The sequence below is a fragment of the Cebidichthys violaceus genome, unplaced genomic scaffold, assembly GCF_023349555.1.
Source record: "Cebidichthys violaceus isolate CVI_PGR_0920_01 unplaced genomic scaffold, fCebVio1.0.p SCAF_12, whole genome shotgun sequence".
Lineage (NCBI taxonomy): Eukaryota > Metazoa > Chordata > Actinopteri > Perciformes > Stichaeidae > Cebidichthys > Cebidichthys violaceus.
The window spans coordinates 8,522,442-8,543,051 of NW_027176285.1; the positions used below are offsets into that span (position 1 = coordinate 8,522,442).

At 41.4% G+C, this 20,610-nt stretch overlaps 1 protein-coding gene across 2 annotated transcripts; it reads right to left on the bottom strand.

Moving 5' to 3' along the window:
• Positions 1–714: 714 nt before the first annotated feature.
• Positions 715–20,379, bottom strand: LOC137869066 (protein FAM222A-like). Of its 2 annotated transcripts, none has more exons than XM_068706179.1 (3): positions 20,106–20,379; positions 11,267–11,432; positions 715–3,357 (listed from the first exon to the last, which is right to left on the bottom strand). In XM_068706179.1, exons 2-3 carry the CDS (start codon positions 11,394–11,396, stop codon positions 1,970–1,972), a joined length of 1,518 nt encoding a protein of 505 aa, XP_068562280.1. In that variant the 5' UTR covers positions 11,397–11,432; positions 20,106–20,379; the 3' UTR covers positions 715–1,969. The 2 variants fall into 2 exon arrangements, with proteins under 2 accessions (XP_068562280.1, XP_068562279.1); XM_068706178.1 differs by having other exon boundaries at positions 11,267–11,435.
• Positions 20,380–20,610: the final 231 nt, after the last annotated feature.

The following is a 20,610-nucleotide window of genomic DNA, read 5'->3' on the forward strand; positions in this document are numbered from 1 at the left end:
TTAATATTGCAGTTGTATTCCCAGCAGTGCATCTAAAGCCATTATTCACGGGATCTAGTTTATTTGTTTTGTAATGGAGCACTTCAAATGGGTTTACATTGTATTTCTATGGTGACCTAAACCACATTACTGCTATAGCATCCAATTTAGGAGGACAAATGAAGCAAAATAAGAGGTGCTGGCAGGCATGCCGCCATCTAAGATTAGCAATTTAATAGCTGGGGAACAGCAGGCCTGTTTCTACATTATGTAGAGGGTAATGTTATTGTGGATTCATAGAAAGCATGTATTTTTCATACACAAATGTAATATAAGCGAAGGCGAGGGCCTGTACATTTTCATTTACACGTCTGTATTTTGAAGTATTCGATGGCTCCTGCCTCAAATGTTGGCTATCCATCTAGACTAACGTAATTCGCTATGATAACAAAATTAGCACTTATAGAGGAACCAATCCAATAGCTTTCAGCTAAGGATTGATTTACATCACATTATAAACATGAGATCCTCCAGTGAAAAGAGAGATCTTTATAATATGAGATCTATGGCTGAAAAAGAGACTTGCCAGGTGGTTAAGCTTTAAATCCCTTTGCAATAACACCAGAAAAATGTCTCATCTTTCCACAACTAGAACATTCATGAATATAATAAAAGCGGCTTCTCAGCTGCACGTCTGGCAGATGATACGTAATAACACAAACTATGTGCTGGGTTTAGAAAATTTCATTTACTTGACAATCCTTATTAAGAAGAGGCAAAAAAAAAGGGGTTGAGGGATTAGGGTCATACAATGCAAAATGTAGTTATTTCAACAACGTACTTCACGGAGAGCACTCACCTGTTCATATATAATAATTGCACTTTATAATTATAGAGACAGTTTGCCATATAACTCATTAGGCTGACATAAATAAATAGTATCACATAACCAGTGCAGACACACAGAAAACTACTCAGTCATACGTCTCACACCATCAGAGATAATATAGCCCTACAACAAAGATAATGTAAATGATTAAGGTGGCCTGCTCTCCAACATGGCACTCGTATATACCCAGGCATTATGTAACAGTGTCACAACCTTCCAGAGATTATTTCATTCAAGATAAATGTCCAAGCGACCTTTTAAAATAAAAAAAAGGTCAACAAAAACACAACCAAAGGGCACATCTTGCTTGGCCTGAATTGCCACAGTGTTGATTTGGATATGCAACAGTCCTAATACATTGTGCTGAGCAAGACTAATTTAAATCAATCAAGATGTTAGATTACATAACTTTCTCTATGGCTGCTTAACAAAAAAATAAAAATGTATTCACATTTGTATGCAAATGATGAAAATATTCCTCACAGGAAATTTGCATCGTATTGCAGAAGCTGAGTTACTGCGTTAGTCTGTTAACTCAGGAGTCACTGAAAGGTGGACAAAATAAAAAACGCAACGAAGCAGCAGACAACCAAAAGTTCAGTTAATAATTAAGGAATGTTAAAAAATGACGCCATTTTATGTAAAAAATATACAACATATTCACAAAAAAACTTTTACCAACGACCCTTCTTCAAAGAAATGTTTCAGAAGGGTACCAATGATTATTTCAGTTCAGGTAAGTTTACTTTTTTGTTTAGGCTTCCAGAGGAATCACCTGCAAAATATACAGTTCATGTTAAAATGTAATGGGAAATTCTGATTAGGTGCTCAGCATCAGCGTTATATGAGGAACAGCAGGCATATCGAATGGTCATTTAAGATATAAAAATAAAACAAGTCCATAAGATGAACCTGTATCTTAAGTCATGATTATCGGTCACCTTTTCAAGCTCAAAACACAAAGCCTTCTACAAAATAAAGTACATGCACAAACTAAAAAAAAGCATGTCTCATTTTCATAGATGTCTAAACTGACACACTTCTATTATCTATAAAAGGTTTGTCACTTCTGCGCCCCGCTGTGCAGCAGCACACCGCGCCTTATCTGTAGACGGGGAGCTGGATGTGGCTTTGCTGGTGGTGCTCCAGTAGCTGAGGCATCCCCATGGCTTCGTACCCACGGCCCAGCATGCGCTCTTTGATGCAGGGAGGGTGGATCTCACTGATGAGGCACTCCAGAGACTGCAGGCTGCTGCTAAGTGCTGCAGCGTGGCACATGCTGGAACTAGGCAGCCCACAACAGAGGTTTTGGTCTGTGCTATAGGCCTGGCTATGAGGAGGAGGAAGAGGAGGGTGGAGCTGGTGTCTCTGTGGGGGGAAGTGTTGACGGCGGCTCGGATGGAGATGGGGATGGGAGAGTCCGAGGTCTCTAAGCCTGGCTGCACATGTACCCGTTTCCAGCACCTGAGAAGTATAACAGTCGCTGTTGGGGGTAGCCACCACACTGTCCCAGAGAGGAGCGTAGTATTGGCTGACGGAGAACTCCCCCTGCATGGCGGCACAGTTCAGAGAGGAGCCGCTGACTTGCTCCTGATGAGGCCTATACGACAGCTGTGAGGAACACGGCAAAGGGAGGCAGGTTTCAGGAGTCTGGCCAACCCCGGCCTCTACGGCTCTGTGCCTCTGAGCGTTGTTACCCACGCTGTACATCCTCACTGCTCCCTGCTGATAGGGTTGCTGCTGCTGCAGCTGAATTTGATGTTTATGCTGCCACATTGTGTAGTCTCCTTTCTCCAAGTACCCAGCTTTGGCAACGTCTGCGCTCTGGGTCGGTAGCACTGCCCCCGTAAAAGCGAGACTGCTCTGGGGCGGCACTCCGAGGGCAAAGTCTGAGTCTGAATGTGCCACTGCAGCCACAGCCTGCAGAGAGGGGCTGGCTCGAGCCTCTCCCCCCAGCTGCAGGGCCTGGCTGTGGGGAACTCTGCTCATCTGCCTCATCAGGCTTTGAACCTCTGCCAGCTCAGACTGGGGGGCCAGGCTCTGATCTCTGGAGGCTACCCCTGTGATAGAACAAAGTGTCTCAATGGGAACATCATGGGGCTTACATGAGCTTATATGATACGCCGTATGCCCGTGTCTGACTGCGTATCCGTTATTCAGAGGATTATTATACGGCACCACGGAGGTCTGAGTGTTTGCATGTTTAGTCCTCCTGCCCTCCGAGTTTTTCACCACACCTTTGACTACCACAGAGGCTTTGATGACTCCCAATAATCCCTGGTAGCCTCCTGAGTACGGGTGTGAATAGGGGCTACAGTGTTGGCCTGTGGTGTCTAACCCGTTGACTGTTTTGTTAAGCTGTTTATGTTGCGGCACCCGGACATCAGACGGAAAGATTTTGATGGACAGTGGGCTGTTGGCGGTCCTCTGGGCGAAAGCATCCAACTCTGCAGGAGAAGGGTACCGGGAAATCATGGAGGCCGGCTCGCCTGAGAAGAAAGCAGACAGAAACAACACATTAGTCTAAAAGCAGCCCAGAGAAATCTTGTGTTCTTCGTTGCTTCTTCCTTTGAATCGAAAACCTGTTTTAGAGAATAATGGCAGACATCAACTTGCCGCATGAACTCGTTTTAAGGAAGGAAACACCTCCAGCACTGTTTGATGAGTGCTTACTTAAATGTATTCAGACTTAGTTCAACCCAAAATTAGTTTACCCTGGGAAATCAAAGGACAGGAATTGGCAACAGGAGAGGGGGGAGGACCTAATTTCACTGAAATGGCTCCAATGAGTTTTATTTGATGACATTCAGCCGTTTAACCACAGCAGGAGGAGCCAAGCGGAAGCTGATTGTAGTAACTGCAAAAAAAAAATCAAAGGGTGTTTTAGACTCGGTTTTTTTTAGCTTTTCTTTTTAAGATTGGAACACACATAATCATAAGGATAGTTCATAATTTCTAAGGTTATTATTTCAGCAGTTTGCCAAAATGCTAAAATCCTTCCACACAGCGGTTTTGGTTGTTTTCAGTAACTTTGTAAATATGTGAGCATCGCTAGTTCACTTCCTGCCTGTGATATTTTGTTCTACTTTATGCTTTTATGAACCTGAACCGATTTTACTGTAAAAGCTCGGAGCCTAAACTGTGAAGGAAAAGTTGATGCAGATGGAAAAGAGCAATCACCAAGAGCACAGCTGATTGAATTGTGCGCGGGAAAGCTGACGGGACAAACTGAGATTGGATTTAAACACTATTATTCTGGCAATTTCATGGCTGCTTAACTCCTAGCGACAAAGGAAAGGTGGAAAAGGCGCTCCATTTAAAAACAATAAATCACCTGGTAGAAATTACCGCCACCTTTCAGAGTGACACTTTTATGGAATTACTGACATAAAAAGAAAAGGCGCTGAAATTAACCTAGATCGATGGAAATCATAGCAGGCAAAAGAACAAGGCTGTAATCTGCAATAAAAGGGCGAAAAATAAAAACAAAACACTTCATTTCATTTTCAATAACAAAACCAATTCCAGCTATGCAGGGGCGAGCTCACTTGTTGTTCCCATTTGAAATTGATTTGGGAGTTCATTTCATTTCAGGCCTACAGTGAGCCTCCCGACTGTGAAAATGATTCAATCTACAAGATCCATCTCATGAAAGAAAGAAATTGGGTGTTTAAAATGGAGGAAAGAGGTAAGGTGGAGTGTTCAATCCATCCAGCAATCTCCCAGCGGAGCCGAAGGAACGGCACCATGGTGCCAGGAGCATGTATGAATTCTACAGAGAAATACAACAAAGCAAAACACTGCTTATTATGTATCACAGTGTAGTGCTGCTGTAGAAAACCATAACATCTGGCATGTTGGAGAGGTGTTCAAACTGTGAGAGAAAGAGGTAATGGAGAAAAAACAGCTGCAATAAGGATTTCAAGCCTTTGACTAAAAGCTGAATATTCATTACAATAAATGATATGCAAAAGAGGTTCATATCCACCTGAAAGGAGCTTAGATGATGAGAACAGATGACACATTTAAAAATATCCTGAATCCGAAACACACCAGCATTGACACCACTGCAACAAATCTTGTCTATTTTCTGCCCGGGATAATATCGCTCAATCACCAAAGATAAGATAATGTAGCAAAACAAGCATTTTCTTGTTCAGTAAAATGTCGGCATCAAACCTCTGCATGCTGCGATTGGCTTGCTGTTGCATAAACACTTCAAACACTTTGAATGCTAACACATCTTCACAGGGTGTCTGATATTGTTAGTCCAGAGATTACAGCCCTGTCAGAGCCTGGGAGACACAACACAGCTGCACTTCCAACTGCGGCTGCCTTCATGTGGCACCATGGAAACCTAATTAGCAAATAGGCCTTCCCCTCTCTCTGCATTCACGTATCCATCATCTGAGGACCACTACTGTGACACAAGCATAAAAAAAGGGGGATCATTTCAGTTGATCCTGACTGTAGCAAGCATCGTGACGTTAAAATGGAGATCAGAAACACCATGACCAGCAGCGTGCTCTAAATTACAACCGCAGGTAATTGTTTCAATTTTGAGGACTTTAAAAGCAATCAGTGGCTCTAAATGGCTTTCAACTGAGCACAGCATGTTTACCAGCCGGTAGTTGCTTCCCTAAAGCATGTGTTAGCAGAAATAAAAGTACATCTTGGAGTCATTCTTCACAATATTCGCTCTCCATTTACTGGGGCTTCCTGCAAAACACACCCAAGTCAAACATGTGTGGTTCGTTAATTACAATCTGGCAAACTGAGAGCTGAAGTTTCCCTCTGAAAGTGCCAAGAAGCCAAGAGCCTACTGTGTAGAGGCTGCTGTCTCACCCAAACTCTAAACATGAGGGGACATGCAAAGTGAAAGTGATAATTAACAACGGGCATTTAAGTATCGCTTCTATGGTTTTTCTGCAGGTGTCCGAAAAGGTTATTTGCAGCCTCAAAGGGAGGGAATTATAACACACATGCAACAGTCGCTCCCAGCTCCTTTTGCCTATTATCCTGAAAACAAGCAAACAAACAAGTAAAAATGTACAAATGAAGCCAGAACCGCAGGCTTCTTACTTATTATTAGTCTGCAATAATTACATTCAGACAGCTATTTGGCTCCTTTAAATCCCAGGCATTTGGTTCTGCGGCACAAAAACATGAGCCAATAAATTAGTAAATATTTTCACCTCGCAGATGAAAATGTCTGAGTTACAATCCCAACATGGGCTGTTTCCTTTAATCATGTTGCCTTTAGGAGGTGAGACTATTTCTGCTGATGTTAAAGTAGGTTTGCATGAGTGCATTTTTAGCACACAATCATAAGCACATAAGCCAGAAGGCAAACTGAAAATGACTCGAAACCGGTCCTCTTTCGTGTGTTAACAAAAACAGCCGTCCGTCCTTTAGAATAATTGGCCAACTATACATTTCTTTGTGAAATGGTTTCCTGTCATTCTTTACTAAGAGGCACTTTAGTCGCAACACAATGCAGTGGTGTAAAATAAAGAGTGAAAAAGAAAACAAATATGAGGCTGTTCGCATGACAACGAGGAAATGGCAGCTATGTGTTGTCAGGTGAGGAACGGCGGGGAGATAATTAGCAGTCTGACCTTAAGCACTTAATCACCCTGAACCTGCAGACTGCACGCTGTTTCACTCCTCAGCCCTGACAGAGAGCACAGGCGCAGAGGCAGAGGAAAACAGCACAGAAAATAACAACAGCCACTTTTCGCAAAACAGCCTTGCCTGAGAGCATCATGCAGTGCTTACAAATTCAAATTCTTTGACCTTTAACATTTTTCCCCCACTTGCGTTTTGATTGAAGTAGGTTATGTAGGATTGAAAAGGCTTGTATGTATTTTTCTTTTTCCTCAACAATCTGCATAATGACACTGATGTGTGATGCCTCTACAACCCTAGATGGATAGATTTAATGGTCCCACCAGTCAGGCTTAAATGTTTTCTCGGTCGGAAGGGGCTCCGCACATTACATTAAACATGCTGCTCAACTGTTGTGGCAGCACGCTGGGTGAAGCTGGCACACTTTCATAGGAAGCACCTAATCCTGATTTCCTCTTTCCATGCAGGGGACGTGCACAGTTGGGGGTGGGGGGCCAATTATAAACTCTCAATCACCAGGCCTAATGTATTATGTGTGTTTGTGTGCATGTGCATTTGTGACTTAAAGAAAAGATTATAAAAATATTAGCATGGGAATATTCTGGAGGGATAAAACATTGGGTACTTACCAAATGGTCTTTCATAACCCTGATTCCACCCCCACACAATCCCACTCGGCGCTTTCTGCCACTTTAAACTGACTAATCTTTTTCCCGTGGTCACACTTGAAGCCATTTCCCCCCAGATTAGAGAGGAGACCTCATTGTTTCGGAGCAGTTTCAGTTAATCGCTAATTTATGGGCAAAACAAGCCCCAGGCTAATATAAGAACGCCATTAGAATGACCACTACATATGATTCCCACGCGAGATAAAACAAAAACAAAATGTATAAATTATTCCCCGTTAATATCTATACGTATCGGCTGAACTGCCAGGCAAAAATCCCACAGGTCTTTCATGTTATGCTGGAGACTTATCGTGAAACACTTTAGTGAGATAACATGTTTACGAGCGTCTAATCCTCAGCAGGAGCATGGCTCTGAGAACTGGCAGTTAATTACAGAACAGTGCTTCTCAGCAGGCGTGAATACTTGTTTACCACACCAATAATCCTGATATTTAAAATACTCTGGCCTACCTTAATAACCAGGGACTGAGCACAGCACATTCCCAACGCACTAAAAACCTATGTCTCTATTACCATGGCAACCTCCTCTATGCACCCAGTTGGGCCAGTAAGCCCAGTCATTAGGACCATGTAATTAATTGGCCCTGACTTCATTCATCTCTTTGAGACGAGCTACAGCAATTGACTATCTGCTGATTAGACAAAGCAATGACATCAAAACTAGCAGCTGCTATGTTCTCCCTCTCAATTCAGGCCACAGATTAAAAAATGTTGCTAACAATTTGCATAATTTATATAATTATATGCAAATTATATTGGAGATTGTTCCTGTTATTGTGATGGATTGTTTTAGTCAATTTCCATCCTCCATCCACATTACAAACGTTCAGTCGATAAAGTCTAAAGCTGAAGAAACCGATATTTTGGCCATAGATCATTTTAAGTTATTCATAGCCGAAGCACTTCTATGACTTGAATGTTCAATGTACTGAAACAGTAGAAGGTACAAGACTGTGCATTTAGAAATGCAAGGTGAGATGTGAAGTACTCCCAAAGAGAATTTCAATGAGAAACATCCATTCACAGAGCGAAAATTCTGTTGCGTGTACCACAATGGAAAACTGCACTCTCAGATTCTGGGTTAGATTCTTCGGCAGCTATAACACAGTCATTTGACTCCATGCTGACATCAAAAGTATTGATTATACGCATTTAATAAGTGTTATAACTGCAAAGATGCAGTATCAGCAGCTTTTTTTTTTATGTCAACAGACTAATATAAGATGCATTCATATTTATCTCCCTTGGGGTTAAAAGAAGGTTGCCAGTTAATGCCTCCATGTGGTTTACTCAGCCTAGCAGCCCAAAGGACCATTAGATTGAGAAAGTAGACACAGGACATGCTGACAACATACACTCTTAAATCTCACTCACACTAACCTCTCTATTCACATTCACGTCTACCGTAAACACACACAAAAAACACTCATTCTCCCCATTTTCACAAGCCTCCCCTCTTTCCATGTCAGTGATACATGAAGGGTGCTCACGGCACAGAGTAACCTCAGGGTTGAACACTTAGTTATGTGTCCTCGATGAGGCTCTGGCGAATACTCCTTTGCACCAGTGTCACTCCTCATTTGTTTCTGTGCCGCTTGGCCCAGCTTGGGCAAACTTTACCCTCTCAGAGCCGACCCAAGCGCAGGCCAGCAGCGTGGGAAAAAGCATTACCAGCCCCTGCTTTCAAGCTGAGATAGCGGAGAAGAGAGCAGCTCGCATTGACTTTCATCACATAATTCCTAAAGCTCGTTTCTCAGAAATCTTTCACATGGGTTGGTGGGGCTGAGAGCTTTCATGTCCTGTGCCTTCCATTTATTGATAGCTAAAAATGGAAACGGCTTTCAAGAGCGCAGCAGTGACTAAAGACCGTCCCTATTTAACTCAATCCAACTGCGACTCATTTAATGAAGAAGCCGGGGCCACACAGGCTGAGCTCCCATCAGCGGTCTATTCCCTGTGGTTGTGCTTGAAATGTCAGGCTAGAGCTGGAGGGTACTGCACTACACACAGTCGCAGTACATAAAACTCAAAAAGGAGGTGGAAAGGCCCTGCAGGTAAACAGGATGAGAAACGCACCCCTTGGTTCTGCCTGAGGCAAACTAGGCCCTTCTGTTGCAGCGTTTAGCAGACAAGTGCTCCATTGATTCCCAATTAATATTTATTAGCAAAAAAAGGCAAAGAGGCATTTCACCTGAGGAGAAAGATGGGAGATAAAGAGATGGAGATTTTCACCATTTCAAATATGAGAACAGTTAGATGCATATTGTTTGGCTAGTATAAATAAGTAAGTAAGTAATAATGTGAAACACTATTCATGCTTTTTTCAAAATGAACTACATTGGGCCTCATCTCAGGATTGTGTTTGATGCATACATCTCCCGGACTCTGCTGTCAGTCTTGTGCCGCCAGTTTGATAAAGAAAACGTTCATGGTTCTTTTAAAAAAAAGGTACTGTCAGCGATTCTAATTCTATACACTTTTGACGAATTCAGCAAATATCTGTCGTCAGTTCTGTGTGTGCGCATAAGAAATATCCATTGTTCGTACACAGCCCTGGCTCTGCACATGTGAAATAAACAAGTGGTTAGGACAAAGCCACACACAACTATTCCAGCCAGGACAGGGGAAAGAAGGCCGTGGATGTTTAAAGAGAAAGGCAGTGGGAGCGAGAGGGACGGTAAAACTGGAGGGGGGGGGGGGGGGGGGGGGGGGGGGGGGGGGGCTTTTGTTTGGATGTTGAGTTCAAATATCGACAATCTTTCTCCTTGATCGCTGACTCCACCATTAAGTATATGGACTCTGGTGACCTAAATAAAAACCCAAAGCATGATTCCACCTGGGAATAGGTCTAATTATCTAGAATAATGTGTATGCTGTATTCAGTGTCACTGAAATATGATCATTACAGGGTCATCTGAAAATTATGTGCCTTCTATACTTTGCTTCCCAAATATACATTATAAAGAAGATTAGATCTCTGAACAAAGATATCCTGGATGACAATACACAGGCTCATGCAAATGAACAAAACATTTACTGGAAACATAATCAGTCATAAAAGATAACCCTGACCACTGCCCTGCTCTGCAGACAAAGTGACGTGTGCATATGGGCTTAGCTATCATTAATAGTCACATTATGCTGATTCTGTCTGAGACATGTTACTGGTCAATATTTGCATGCTCTTGCTTTCTAAAGGATCAATTAATTCAAGATGTTTCATTTCAAATACATTCACAAGGCTGCGTTACACACCCAGCAGAACCATTCAAATGTATGTAGTTATAGATCTTCAAAATAGCTTCAGAACAGAGCCTGCATCAAAGTATATAGGCATCAGCAAAATTTTAAAGCAATTGAAAAAAGAGGAAACCACAGCAGAATAACATTTGTGGTACTCTGATCTCATTATGTGAATCTAGACCGTCCAGGAAAAGGACAATTTGGACCACTGCACAAATCATATGGATGTAAAGTAACCTACATAAAGAAGGCAGTATCAGAGAACTAACTACATCTGCAAACAAGTCACATTCAATCAATTAAGTGAATGAAATCTAATCACAAATGTCAGTCCAAGTTAGGTTGAGACACCCACTCAACCTTTCAGTGACTGCAGTATAATCAGTCACAATGAAGGTCAAATGACACAGACACCGAGCACTTTCTGCACAAAATGTGAACATCATTAGTCACCCTATATGTGAGTTGAATAACTTTGTGATTTTAGAGTCCACTTTGACCTGCATGCACAAGCACTGCAAAAGAACTCTGATTATCCCAATTAACAGGCATCATCATCATCATCAGGAGGTTGCCCATTATTTTAAATTCGAGAAGCTTCAGGGCAGCTGAAATCTTAGCACACCGCTAAAGCCATGCATGAGCTTCATGTTCATCAGGAAGCCACAAGGTCCAGCTGAAAATGATTGATTAAAAAGTCAGGAACATGACCGGGATCATACCAGTTACCAATATGTTTTATGTTAGTAAGCATAGATGAATTGTGTATCTGTGGTATCTGTGTAGTACTTGCTCTCCTCTCTGGCAAAATGCCTTTGCATGTGTGGTACAAACTCACCTTTGTGGGTGCACGGCTGCAGTGGTGGTACTGACAGCAGTAACGGCGGTGGTGGTACATCAAGGCTTTTGGGTATGCAGGCCAGATTCTGCAACGAGAGATTCTGCCGTCTCTGGATACAGGCCAGCATGATAGTTATCTAGGGCTGCAAACAGCCTGGGTAAACCTGCTAGAATGAAGGAAAACAGGTTTTAACTCGATAGCCAATACACTTAACACCAAACATAATGGTGATTAAACAGGATTAAAAGTCTACAGCCATGCTAGGTCAGCGGTGCTTTGAGCTAAATGCTAACACAGTGGCAATGCTAACATTCTGATCATTCACCATTAGCTAATTAGCACATTAGAACACAGTACTGCTAAGGCTGATAGGAATGTTGTTATGAATGTGGGTGTTAGGTCATAAACGACACATTAAACTTTTGGTAGAAATGTCAGTACCAGAATTTCATGGCAAGCCATTGAAAAAACAGGAATGTCAACTTTGTGGTGGCACTAGAGGTAAAGTCAGAAGAACAACAAGGGATATGACTTATTCATCCTCTGGGGACCATGAAAGCCACATTTCATGGCAATCAATCCAATTGTTGAGATATTTCAGCAAGGATCGAACAGGTGGACCTGAGATTGACATCCATAGAGCGACGCAGCTAGCATTGCTCCAAAAACGTTAACGTTAGATTAATTGGTCCCACACCAGTTTTTTTCTTGTGTCTTTTGACTTTAGAAGTTTTTGTGATTGCATTGTTAGGCCCCATAGTGTCCAGGATCACTGAAAAGAAAGTATATGACAACTGTATTATACGTAATACATTCATACAACGCATTGCATCAAACATTAGTTTGATGTCGGAAGAAAACTGCAAGCTCGCTGGTAGAGAACACTTAATTCTCACAGGAGGCTCTCCTCTTATAATATTAAAAAATATAATAATAATAATATATTTTCCAAGTTACCTCAGTAGCTTTCATATGTGAAACTCTGCAAACACTTGGGTACTTTTACCAAATCAAAATTAAGGAGCCCATCTCTGAACTGCTGAGATTGTGCATTCAAGAACGTCATGTCACTTAATGACGACTCCATCTCCTCCTTCTTCTTAGTTGTTATGATGGCTCTTTCCTGTTATCAACCTTGTTCTGTCGGCTGCAATCACACAGATCATTCACAGGGCCTACTGATGCCTCGGGCTGTGTGTTTCAATTTATAACTAGCCCTGAGACCTGGGTTTATTCTTCGATAAATTTATGGTCGTATTGATCAGCAGAGAGAGCCAAAAGCAGCTCACTCCCTAAGATAGGCTGTGCTGTTTACAGAGTTAAGTATTGTCAGAGGAAATGAGTGGCTGTGTCTGAAAGTGAAGGCGCCTCACCACAGAGATGTGCTGATTGAAGCAATCATTCTGGAGATAAAGCCAGGCATTATGGGAATATTTCAGTGATGATCGCATTTGACATTCTCTTTGATTATCTGACAGAGTCATCAAGTCTGAATGCTAGCACTGCAAAACTAAAACCCCTGGGGCAAACATAAAATACTTCTTACTGTATATGAATCAGGTACCTGTCAGATAGACAACCATGCAACACAAAATCGCAGACTTATAGGTTCTTAATATTAATAAGTCCAAAAATACAGATGGAAAGAAACACAGTATTTTCATTACAATGCAGGAGTACCCAACCAGGCTAATATAAGCCAGCAGCATAATACTATCACATCACCTCTTTTTCTTGTTCGCTCTTAAGGTTCTTTTGGATTTTTGCTTTCATTTCTCCCTCAGGGTCCAGAGGGCAGCTAAAGCGAGTCAACCACAGAACACAGTGTTCAGTGACGAGCTGCAGAAACATGATTACCTTCGCCTCAGAAGGAAGAAGAGACAGAGTGGCTTTCATTTTACTCAGGTGCTAACAACAAAAAAAAAGATTCCCTCACTCTTCCCCTTCGGCTACCCGCTCCCCTCCTCCGTGCAACATCTGTCCCTTAGTGACAAGCCCACTTCAAACTGCTCAGTGCAACCTGTCTCATCTGAGCACACACATCTGAAGAGCTAAAAGCCTCAGCATGGTCAGATTCCATTTAGAAAATAATGGCAATTTCACAACAACCCTTCCATTACCACACATTTGTCAAGGGGGAGGTGCCGAAAATGCAAGAGGAACACAAGGGAGAAAAGGTTTCTCCTGGGAAATCCCTTCACTAGCAGAAAATGAGACGTGAACTGGAATACCTTCCATTACTTCCATAATTTGCCGCTGGAATAAAATACATCAAGGAGGGCATTATAATTCAAAGAGAAGCCAGCAGTGACTTAAAGAAAAAAACTTTCACTGAAAGCAGAAAAAGGAGCTAGAAATGATGCATAAAGTGCAAGTAATGATGGTTTCTTTCATCCTGATATCTAAATTTTAAATTTAAGGGGATTTTGAGAAAACTTCAGATTAAAATTGCCTTCCAACTCTTTGAGTAGAATTACCCAAAAAAAGTTGAAGAGAGATGTGACATCAAAGTTATCCCAGAATGCATGATACTATCTGAACTAAGTTAACAAGCAATATCATTTCTCCTGCCCATCATATGGTGTTCTGCTCAACAAAAAAGTTATATATATTGCTCTTTCTTACAATATCATATCAGAATATCTCACAATAGGGAGGCTGCAATAATACAGTAATTAGGGACACGGCAACTGCAAAAGTCAGCGATCTTAAAAATGGCGGTATGCAGCATAGAACTCAACAAATGAGGTTGAGTATCTTTGTCCTTAACATAATGGTCAGTGGTACTCCCTTCCTTTTTCTTTAATTAGCTCTCCAATCAGTGTCTAACCTGCCTTTGTGCAAGACATTATGGTAGAGGTTATAAACCAGTTGTCTTACTTCTCACATTTCCTCCAAAGCCTTTTTGGTACTTTCCAAGTCTTACTTACAGGCTCACATACTCAAGGACAAGAAAAAACCCACAAAATTTAAGCTAAGGGGCGTCTAATCATCCACTTCCAGGCGACATCCATGCAGTTGATAAGCAGCATGATGTGGTCCACTGAGGGCCTGCCAGGGAGATAAAGACCCTGTGCTTTGCAGTCCACCTAACTGTCCCCCATGGATGTCTTGGCAGATAAAAGTAATTTTCAAACCTCTTCCCTTGTCATTGTCAGCATTCACAATGCCCCCCCCCCCCTCCCAATTAACAGATGCCTTAAATGTTAACTGAATTTGAATGACATCTGTTCAACAAAAACAGGATCCTTCAGCTAATCATTATATATTATACTGACCACTTTATACTAGTTAGCTAGTTAAGATAGTATTGACATCAACTAGCATTGTTAAATTTATGCTGTAATGGGAAGAAGTTAGACTACAGACGATCTAGGCTACAGTATGTGGATCATATTGCTTGAGATAATAAAGCTGGCTCTGCATGATTACCCAGAAAATACACTACTATGTTTAAAAAAAAAAAAAATCTAAAATGTGTCGTGCCTTGCTTTTTACCTGTTTGGCTGTACAAAGCAGCAGCACAAGAATATCCATCAAAGCAGGAAAAATCCTTAAATTATACAGGGACTCAGACAAAAGCATCTGTCTGACCTTCTGGAATCTTTATGAGTTTGCGCAGCATCAAGGGTCAGGGCAAAAGAAAGAAGCAAATTGCAAAGAGAGCCTCCCTCTAAACAAACATGAAATGCACAGAAAAAAGACACACACTGGCTCTGCACACACCCTCGTCCTGCAACATTCACACACACCCCTCCCTAAAACCATCTCAGCGCCTGTTAGCAGTTCTCAGAATCCTCAGTTAATAATTAGATGATAATGAAAAAGGTCTAAGACAAGCACCCTTTTCACTCTCTGGGTGGATTAGCATGTGAGTGCTATGCTAATGTTTTCCCTTCCTTCCACTCAGAAACTGCAGAAGCGCAAAGAGGAAAGAGCACAAAGGAAGGAAAAAAGAAGCCCAATTTAGGAGGAAATAAATGATTAACAAAGAGCGATTGGTCATTACAGAGGAGAAAAAGCAGAGCTTCTCTTTGAATGAACATGACATGGACCATGACTAACAATCCACTTAGTGTATAATTAATTGTATATTACGTATGGATTTTATATTGTCTTTAAGGTAGGCTCTGCAGGAGCCTGTCTAGGTAATGGAGACAGACAAGTAGTTTGACATACAGACAGAATTAGACAGCAGTGCTGCAGCAGCTGCTGGATTCATCTCTATATACCCCTACGCACACACATACTGATCCCCCCAAACCCCTCATACATTTTTAATAGAATCTATTACTTCTGGATTAGCCGATAAGAGCTGGCCTGGTTAAATTCTATAATAGTTTGCATAATTGGTATCAGAGCAGCGCATAAGAGAGACCCAGATTTCTCTCTTCCCCTTCTGTGGAGAAACAGAAAAGAAAGGACACAAAGGTCCACATGCAGGATAACCAAACAACCCGGAGCCACTCTGCCCCACGCTGCAAGAACACTCGAGGCCTGCGGCTGATAACAATGAGCCTCATTTCCATTGAGATTAGCTATAAGATATTACAACAGTGTTAAAAAGCCTTTCCTATACAATTCATGCACACGCACAAAATTTATGTAAATACAATCGCTGGGCAATATTCAAACAGATGTCCAGAGCATTCAGTTGGGTGTAAATCATTCTGCCTTAATGGCAGGCTGTCTGGGGGGAAAACAATTACAGTTTCTCCCATGTTACATTTTATGTAGCCATCACAAGCTGAGGACATTTAAGTCTGTAAACGCTAAACAAACAGGCAAACAACAGACTAACTTCCACTCACAAGTTTTAACAGTCTCTAAACTATCTTACACATATTTACTCACTACTGTAACATACACACACACACACACACACACACACACACACACACACACACACACACACACACACACACACAAACACACACAATTGGGCAAAGGCTAATGCATGTAAACCAAACTTGTCAACATATGCAATATCCAATGTGGTCTGTCAATGTTAACTTCTATGCCACACTGTTATAATCTTTCTCTATATTTAAATTGCGTGTTTCCTGTGTGTTCAGCCACCTCCCTATGAAGCTTTCTCATTGTAGGAAATTGTGTCATTATTAAAGTTCCTTATAAATGTATTGTCAAAAGCAGTATACACTGGTTTTAATGGGTCTTAAGCAAGTGTTGGTGCCTTTTCTTAATCTGTATGACATCTACATCAATCAGCATTTTGTTACTACTTACTTTGGCATGTACATCATTATTTACTTTCCTTCTATATTGCATCTAGCTTGACATTATTTGAAAATCAAAAAGCACAGCAGATATGAATATCTTTTTAGCTATGCAAAGAAACCCTACAGTGGCACATAAAGCTTGTGACCATGTTTCTACCCAACAGTGATAAAATGTACATCACCGTCATTGGGAACACTTTCAAATGTTTTTTCAGAGGAATTTAACATCTTACACTGCGGCAACAAATGGTTTGAAACAAATGATCCAACGCCCTGGGATCAGAGCTTGCACCATTAATTTCAGCGGCAGCAGCCACTGCCAGCAGGAAGACATGTCTAGGAGGTTTACAGTTTTTTACTAACAATTAATCATTTACTTTGGAGTTAATATAAGGCTATTTCTGTGAGTCAGTGTTTAACAGCAGTATTGGTAGGATGATTACTTCCGTAATATATCAATATTAAATATAAATTATATAATAACTGACAATTAAAATATTTGTTCAATATCTGGCATTCTTTTTTGTTGGGGCAACATTTTTCTGTGCCCGGGTTTTAATTTGTGCAAAGTGCTCTTAATACTGAGAGGAAATGGCTGGTGAAGAAACACATTGCATAGTTTAGTTACAAAACATCATATTAATGGAAGAGACAAGAGGTTAGACTCCAGTGTTTGAACACGGATTTGTGTTTGCGAAAATAGTAACAATGACGCTTTATGTATACAGATGCTGAGAACTAATTTAGCCAAGCTGCACAATTAAGTCTTATCTTTGTCAGCAGCCTTGGTAAGGAGGAGAAAGCCTTGGACTGACCCATAGCCACCCTTGCCCACAGACAGTGCCAAGGTAAAAGAAACACACTGCATGGGGTAAAGTCTGGCCAATGCCAAGGTAGCATTAGAGGGTAAACAGAGCCTTATCTTATCCTTATCCCAGTATGCACACTGAGACACACTGTCAGAGAGCCATGCTGTCCAATCTTTAGAAAACCTTGACTTCAAAGATAACAGATGGTAAAAAACTGAGCTCAAGGTTTTGTGGAAAGATGAGTTATTTTTCAAAAAAGATTTAAATTTAATGTCGGTCAACTCAGGTATTGAATCATTGTTAAGTCTCCTATTCTCATCAACTGTTGTTAAAACCATAGAAGAAGACTGTTTAATAACTACACAATAGACTAAATCCCCTGTTCTGTGGCTGTTTACTTTACTGTTACGCTTTTAAGGGTCACTGATTCCTTCAAGTCATTAAAATCTGAAAAAGCGAACATGAAACTCATTAGAAACTGTAGAGAATTTGCTGCCTGTAATGTGGGAGATAACCTAATGATAAGTGCTCTACCATGCATCACAGAAACGTCAAAATGCTTTAGGGAGAAAAAAAAAGTTCTTTGATCTCTGGACCAACTAAAAATGTCATCATCTCAAAGCCTTTCTGTTTAGGGCAAATGATGATGCATCAATTGCAATTTGGCCATCTTAATCATTAATTTGAAGTAATGACCGAGTGCCATCATGTAGACAAAACAAAAATGACCGGAGCTCCTAATAACCCTTGCGGTACTGTCCCCTCCCCAATGACCTCGGAGGCCCAGTCCTTAACCTCCCACCCTTAACCCCTTCATCCTATTAGACTGAAAAGACCAATTAGACAGATTTCAAAAGATGGCAGGCTGCCTGTAATTACACATGACATCTCTTAGCAGATAAAAAAGGTGATTATAAAGGGTGAACGAGACAAACTGCTAAGCAACCAAGCCTTTGACATTATTCTTATAAAACGGGCAGAGAGGTTGGTTCCATATATTTTCAAAGTCATTTTGCATCATATCTTATCATCCCATCTCCTAGCCATAGACTATAATCCGCAGCTGAAAACCCACTGTACACTTAACAAGCCTTAAATATGAAGCACTTAGTGACATGGCAGAAAAAGACATGACCTTAATCCGTCCTTGCACTGGCCTGGGTAATAGCCATCCAAGAAAAGGTCATTCTCGTGGTGAGCCGTTTCCTCCATTCAGTAATTCGGTAGGCATGGAGATTGAGCGAGCCTGGGGAAACTTCACAATAAATCAGAGCTCAGCTTCGCTCCTGAGAATCCAAAGGGAAGCAGGCAGCCAAATGACAAATCCCTTCCCTTCACGGAGTTGGAATTACTGCTGGGGTGTGATGCGAGATCAGAGGGAAACCCCCATGGGATACCTGCACATCGACTGCTCATAACACGACGCAATTTACAAGCCTCTCAAACGACTCCAGGCCCAGGGAAAGCACATCGCAAACAAACAACCAAAATATGAATATGTCATTAAGACTAGATACGTATTACACTCTATAATTGAAGAAAACAGTGCTGTCTACATGACATGAAAAACATGCAGCACTAAACATTGACTGGCTAAGTAAAGCCAGATTTTGTAATGAATACACCTAACCAATATGCTTTATGATGAAAGGGGGATGTGGCACTAAAACATTATATTATGACACTGTGGTAAATCAAAAGCCACAATGCCATTATTTGAATATGTTTATAGGAAATCATAAGACAGAAAGATAAGCCTATTCCTGAGAGTCTCATGACTCACAATAAAAATAAATCAAGTGGGGGGTGAGGTATTTTTCCCTTTTGGTAAGAAAACAGCCAGAAGAAAAGAAGGGGCATGCAGGCTTTCCTCTTCTGCCTCCGGTGGGAAGCTGTGACATCCCATCTCTCTGGGTAATAAAGGATCTGCTACAAGCAGGAAAAAAAGCATGCGGGGTAGAATTTCACACCTGGCCAATAATCTATAGGCCCCCTCTCTGCTGCGGCTAACCTTCAACCTCGGCTGCCACCGGTGCAGTGAGGTGCGATGATCCCACCTCCGGCTTCTAGACAATAGAAATGGAAACCTTCAGAGGCAGCTCTGAATGACCGATAATATACTTCAAAGCACTTCCCGTATCCACTGAGATGCTGACATATAAAGCGCCTTTCACTGCGCGCAAAGCCATGATCCCAGCGAATGAAAAGGATGAGACTAGAAATTATGTTGGCTCGTGACAGAACAGTTTCCAGAGAAAAAACATTTAAAAACTACAGATTTTTGTTCATGTTAATGATAATTTATAGTATAATAACCAATTTCGGGCTATACTATTTCCCTTGTTTAACTGTTGAATACATTAAGGGAACATTGTCTAACATCCATTAGACACATTTGCCTATTGTATATATCGTGAATATAAATTACAAACCTCGTAGTTGGAGTCGGCCCATATAAATACACATTAGCCATTAGCAGCACACTGAAATATAGTAAGGGCGAGACGCTCCTATCCATTTGTGCGCACTGGGCATCTTTCACCACTTTAGCACTGTAGACTTAAAATCAATGCAGGGCGAATCCAGACATCATACATTGATTTATCTTTACAACCCTTAATATTTGTCTTACTCTGTTATTGTCATGAAGTTACACAGCAGTTAAAAATCAATCCAGCTAGAATAACAAAACAACATTTTTTTCTGCACTGAGAAACAGCTTCCATGAGCCCACACAGACAGTGCCCCTAAACATTAAGGATGGGAATAAGAAACATGATGTCTTACAGAGTTGTGTCTTATCATAAGGCTTGTTTATCTTTGGTTCGCCCCGGCTGATTGGTCGTTCTCCGGCTCGGAAGGCGTATTTCCTCTGCAAAGGCAATCTCGCCACTGATTTCGCAAAAACCTCCGGAGATACAGGCTATCCATTGATGAAGCTGATGTACTTCCTCGACATATTCAACAGTCGTATAGAAGATAATTTTGCCGATTATGTTTTTTCGCGTATCTGCCTGGATCTCATCTCGGCAGCCGACCAAGCTGTGTGTGTGTGCCACAGCGAGTGATGTCGGAATGGAAATGAGTCCCCTGCGCTGTTGAAACCGGCTCTGGGCCAATCAATCAAGGCTGCATTTGAATATTCCCACGGCTCGGCCAATCGTGTGGAAGAGAAGGCGGCATCTGTCGTGATGCTAAATCCGTCAAAGTAAGCACGTTGCTGTTTCGCGGAAACATTTAAAGGAGAAGACCGTCTGATATATTAGTCCAAAACAAAGGAAGTTTTTGGTCT

What these genes read in the sequence shown, in the direction of transcription:
- LOC137869066 (XM_068706179.1), bottom strand. Translation starts at nt 11,396, where the DNA reads ATGCTGGCCTGTATCCAGAGACGGCAGAATCTCTCGTTGCAGAATCTG. An exon ending in GCAGCCGTGCACCCACAAAG is followed by an intron (nt 3,358 to 11,266) that starts GTGAGTTTGTAC and finishes CTTTCTTCTCAG; the next exon opens with GCGAGCCGGCCTCCATGATT.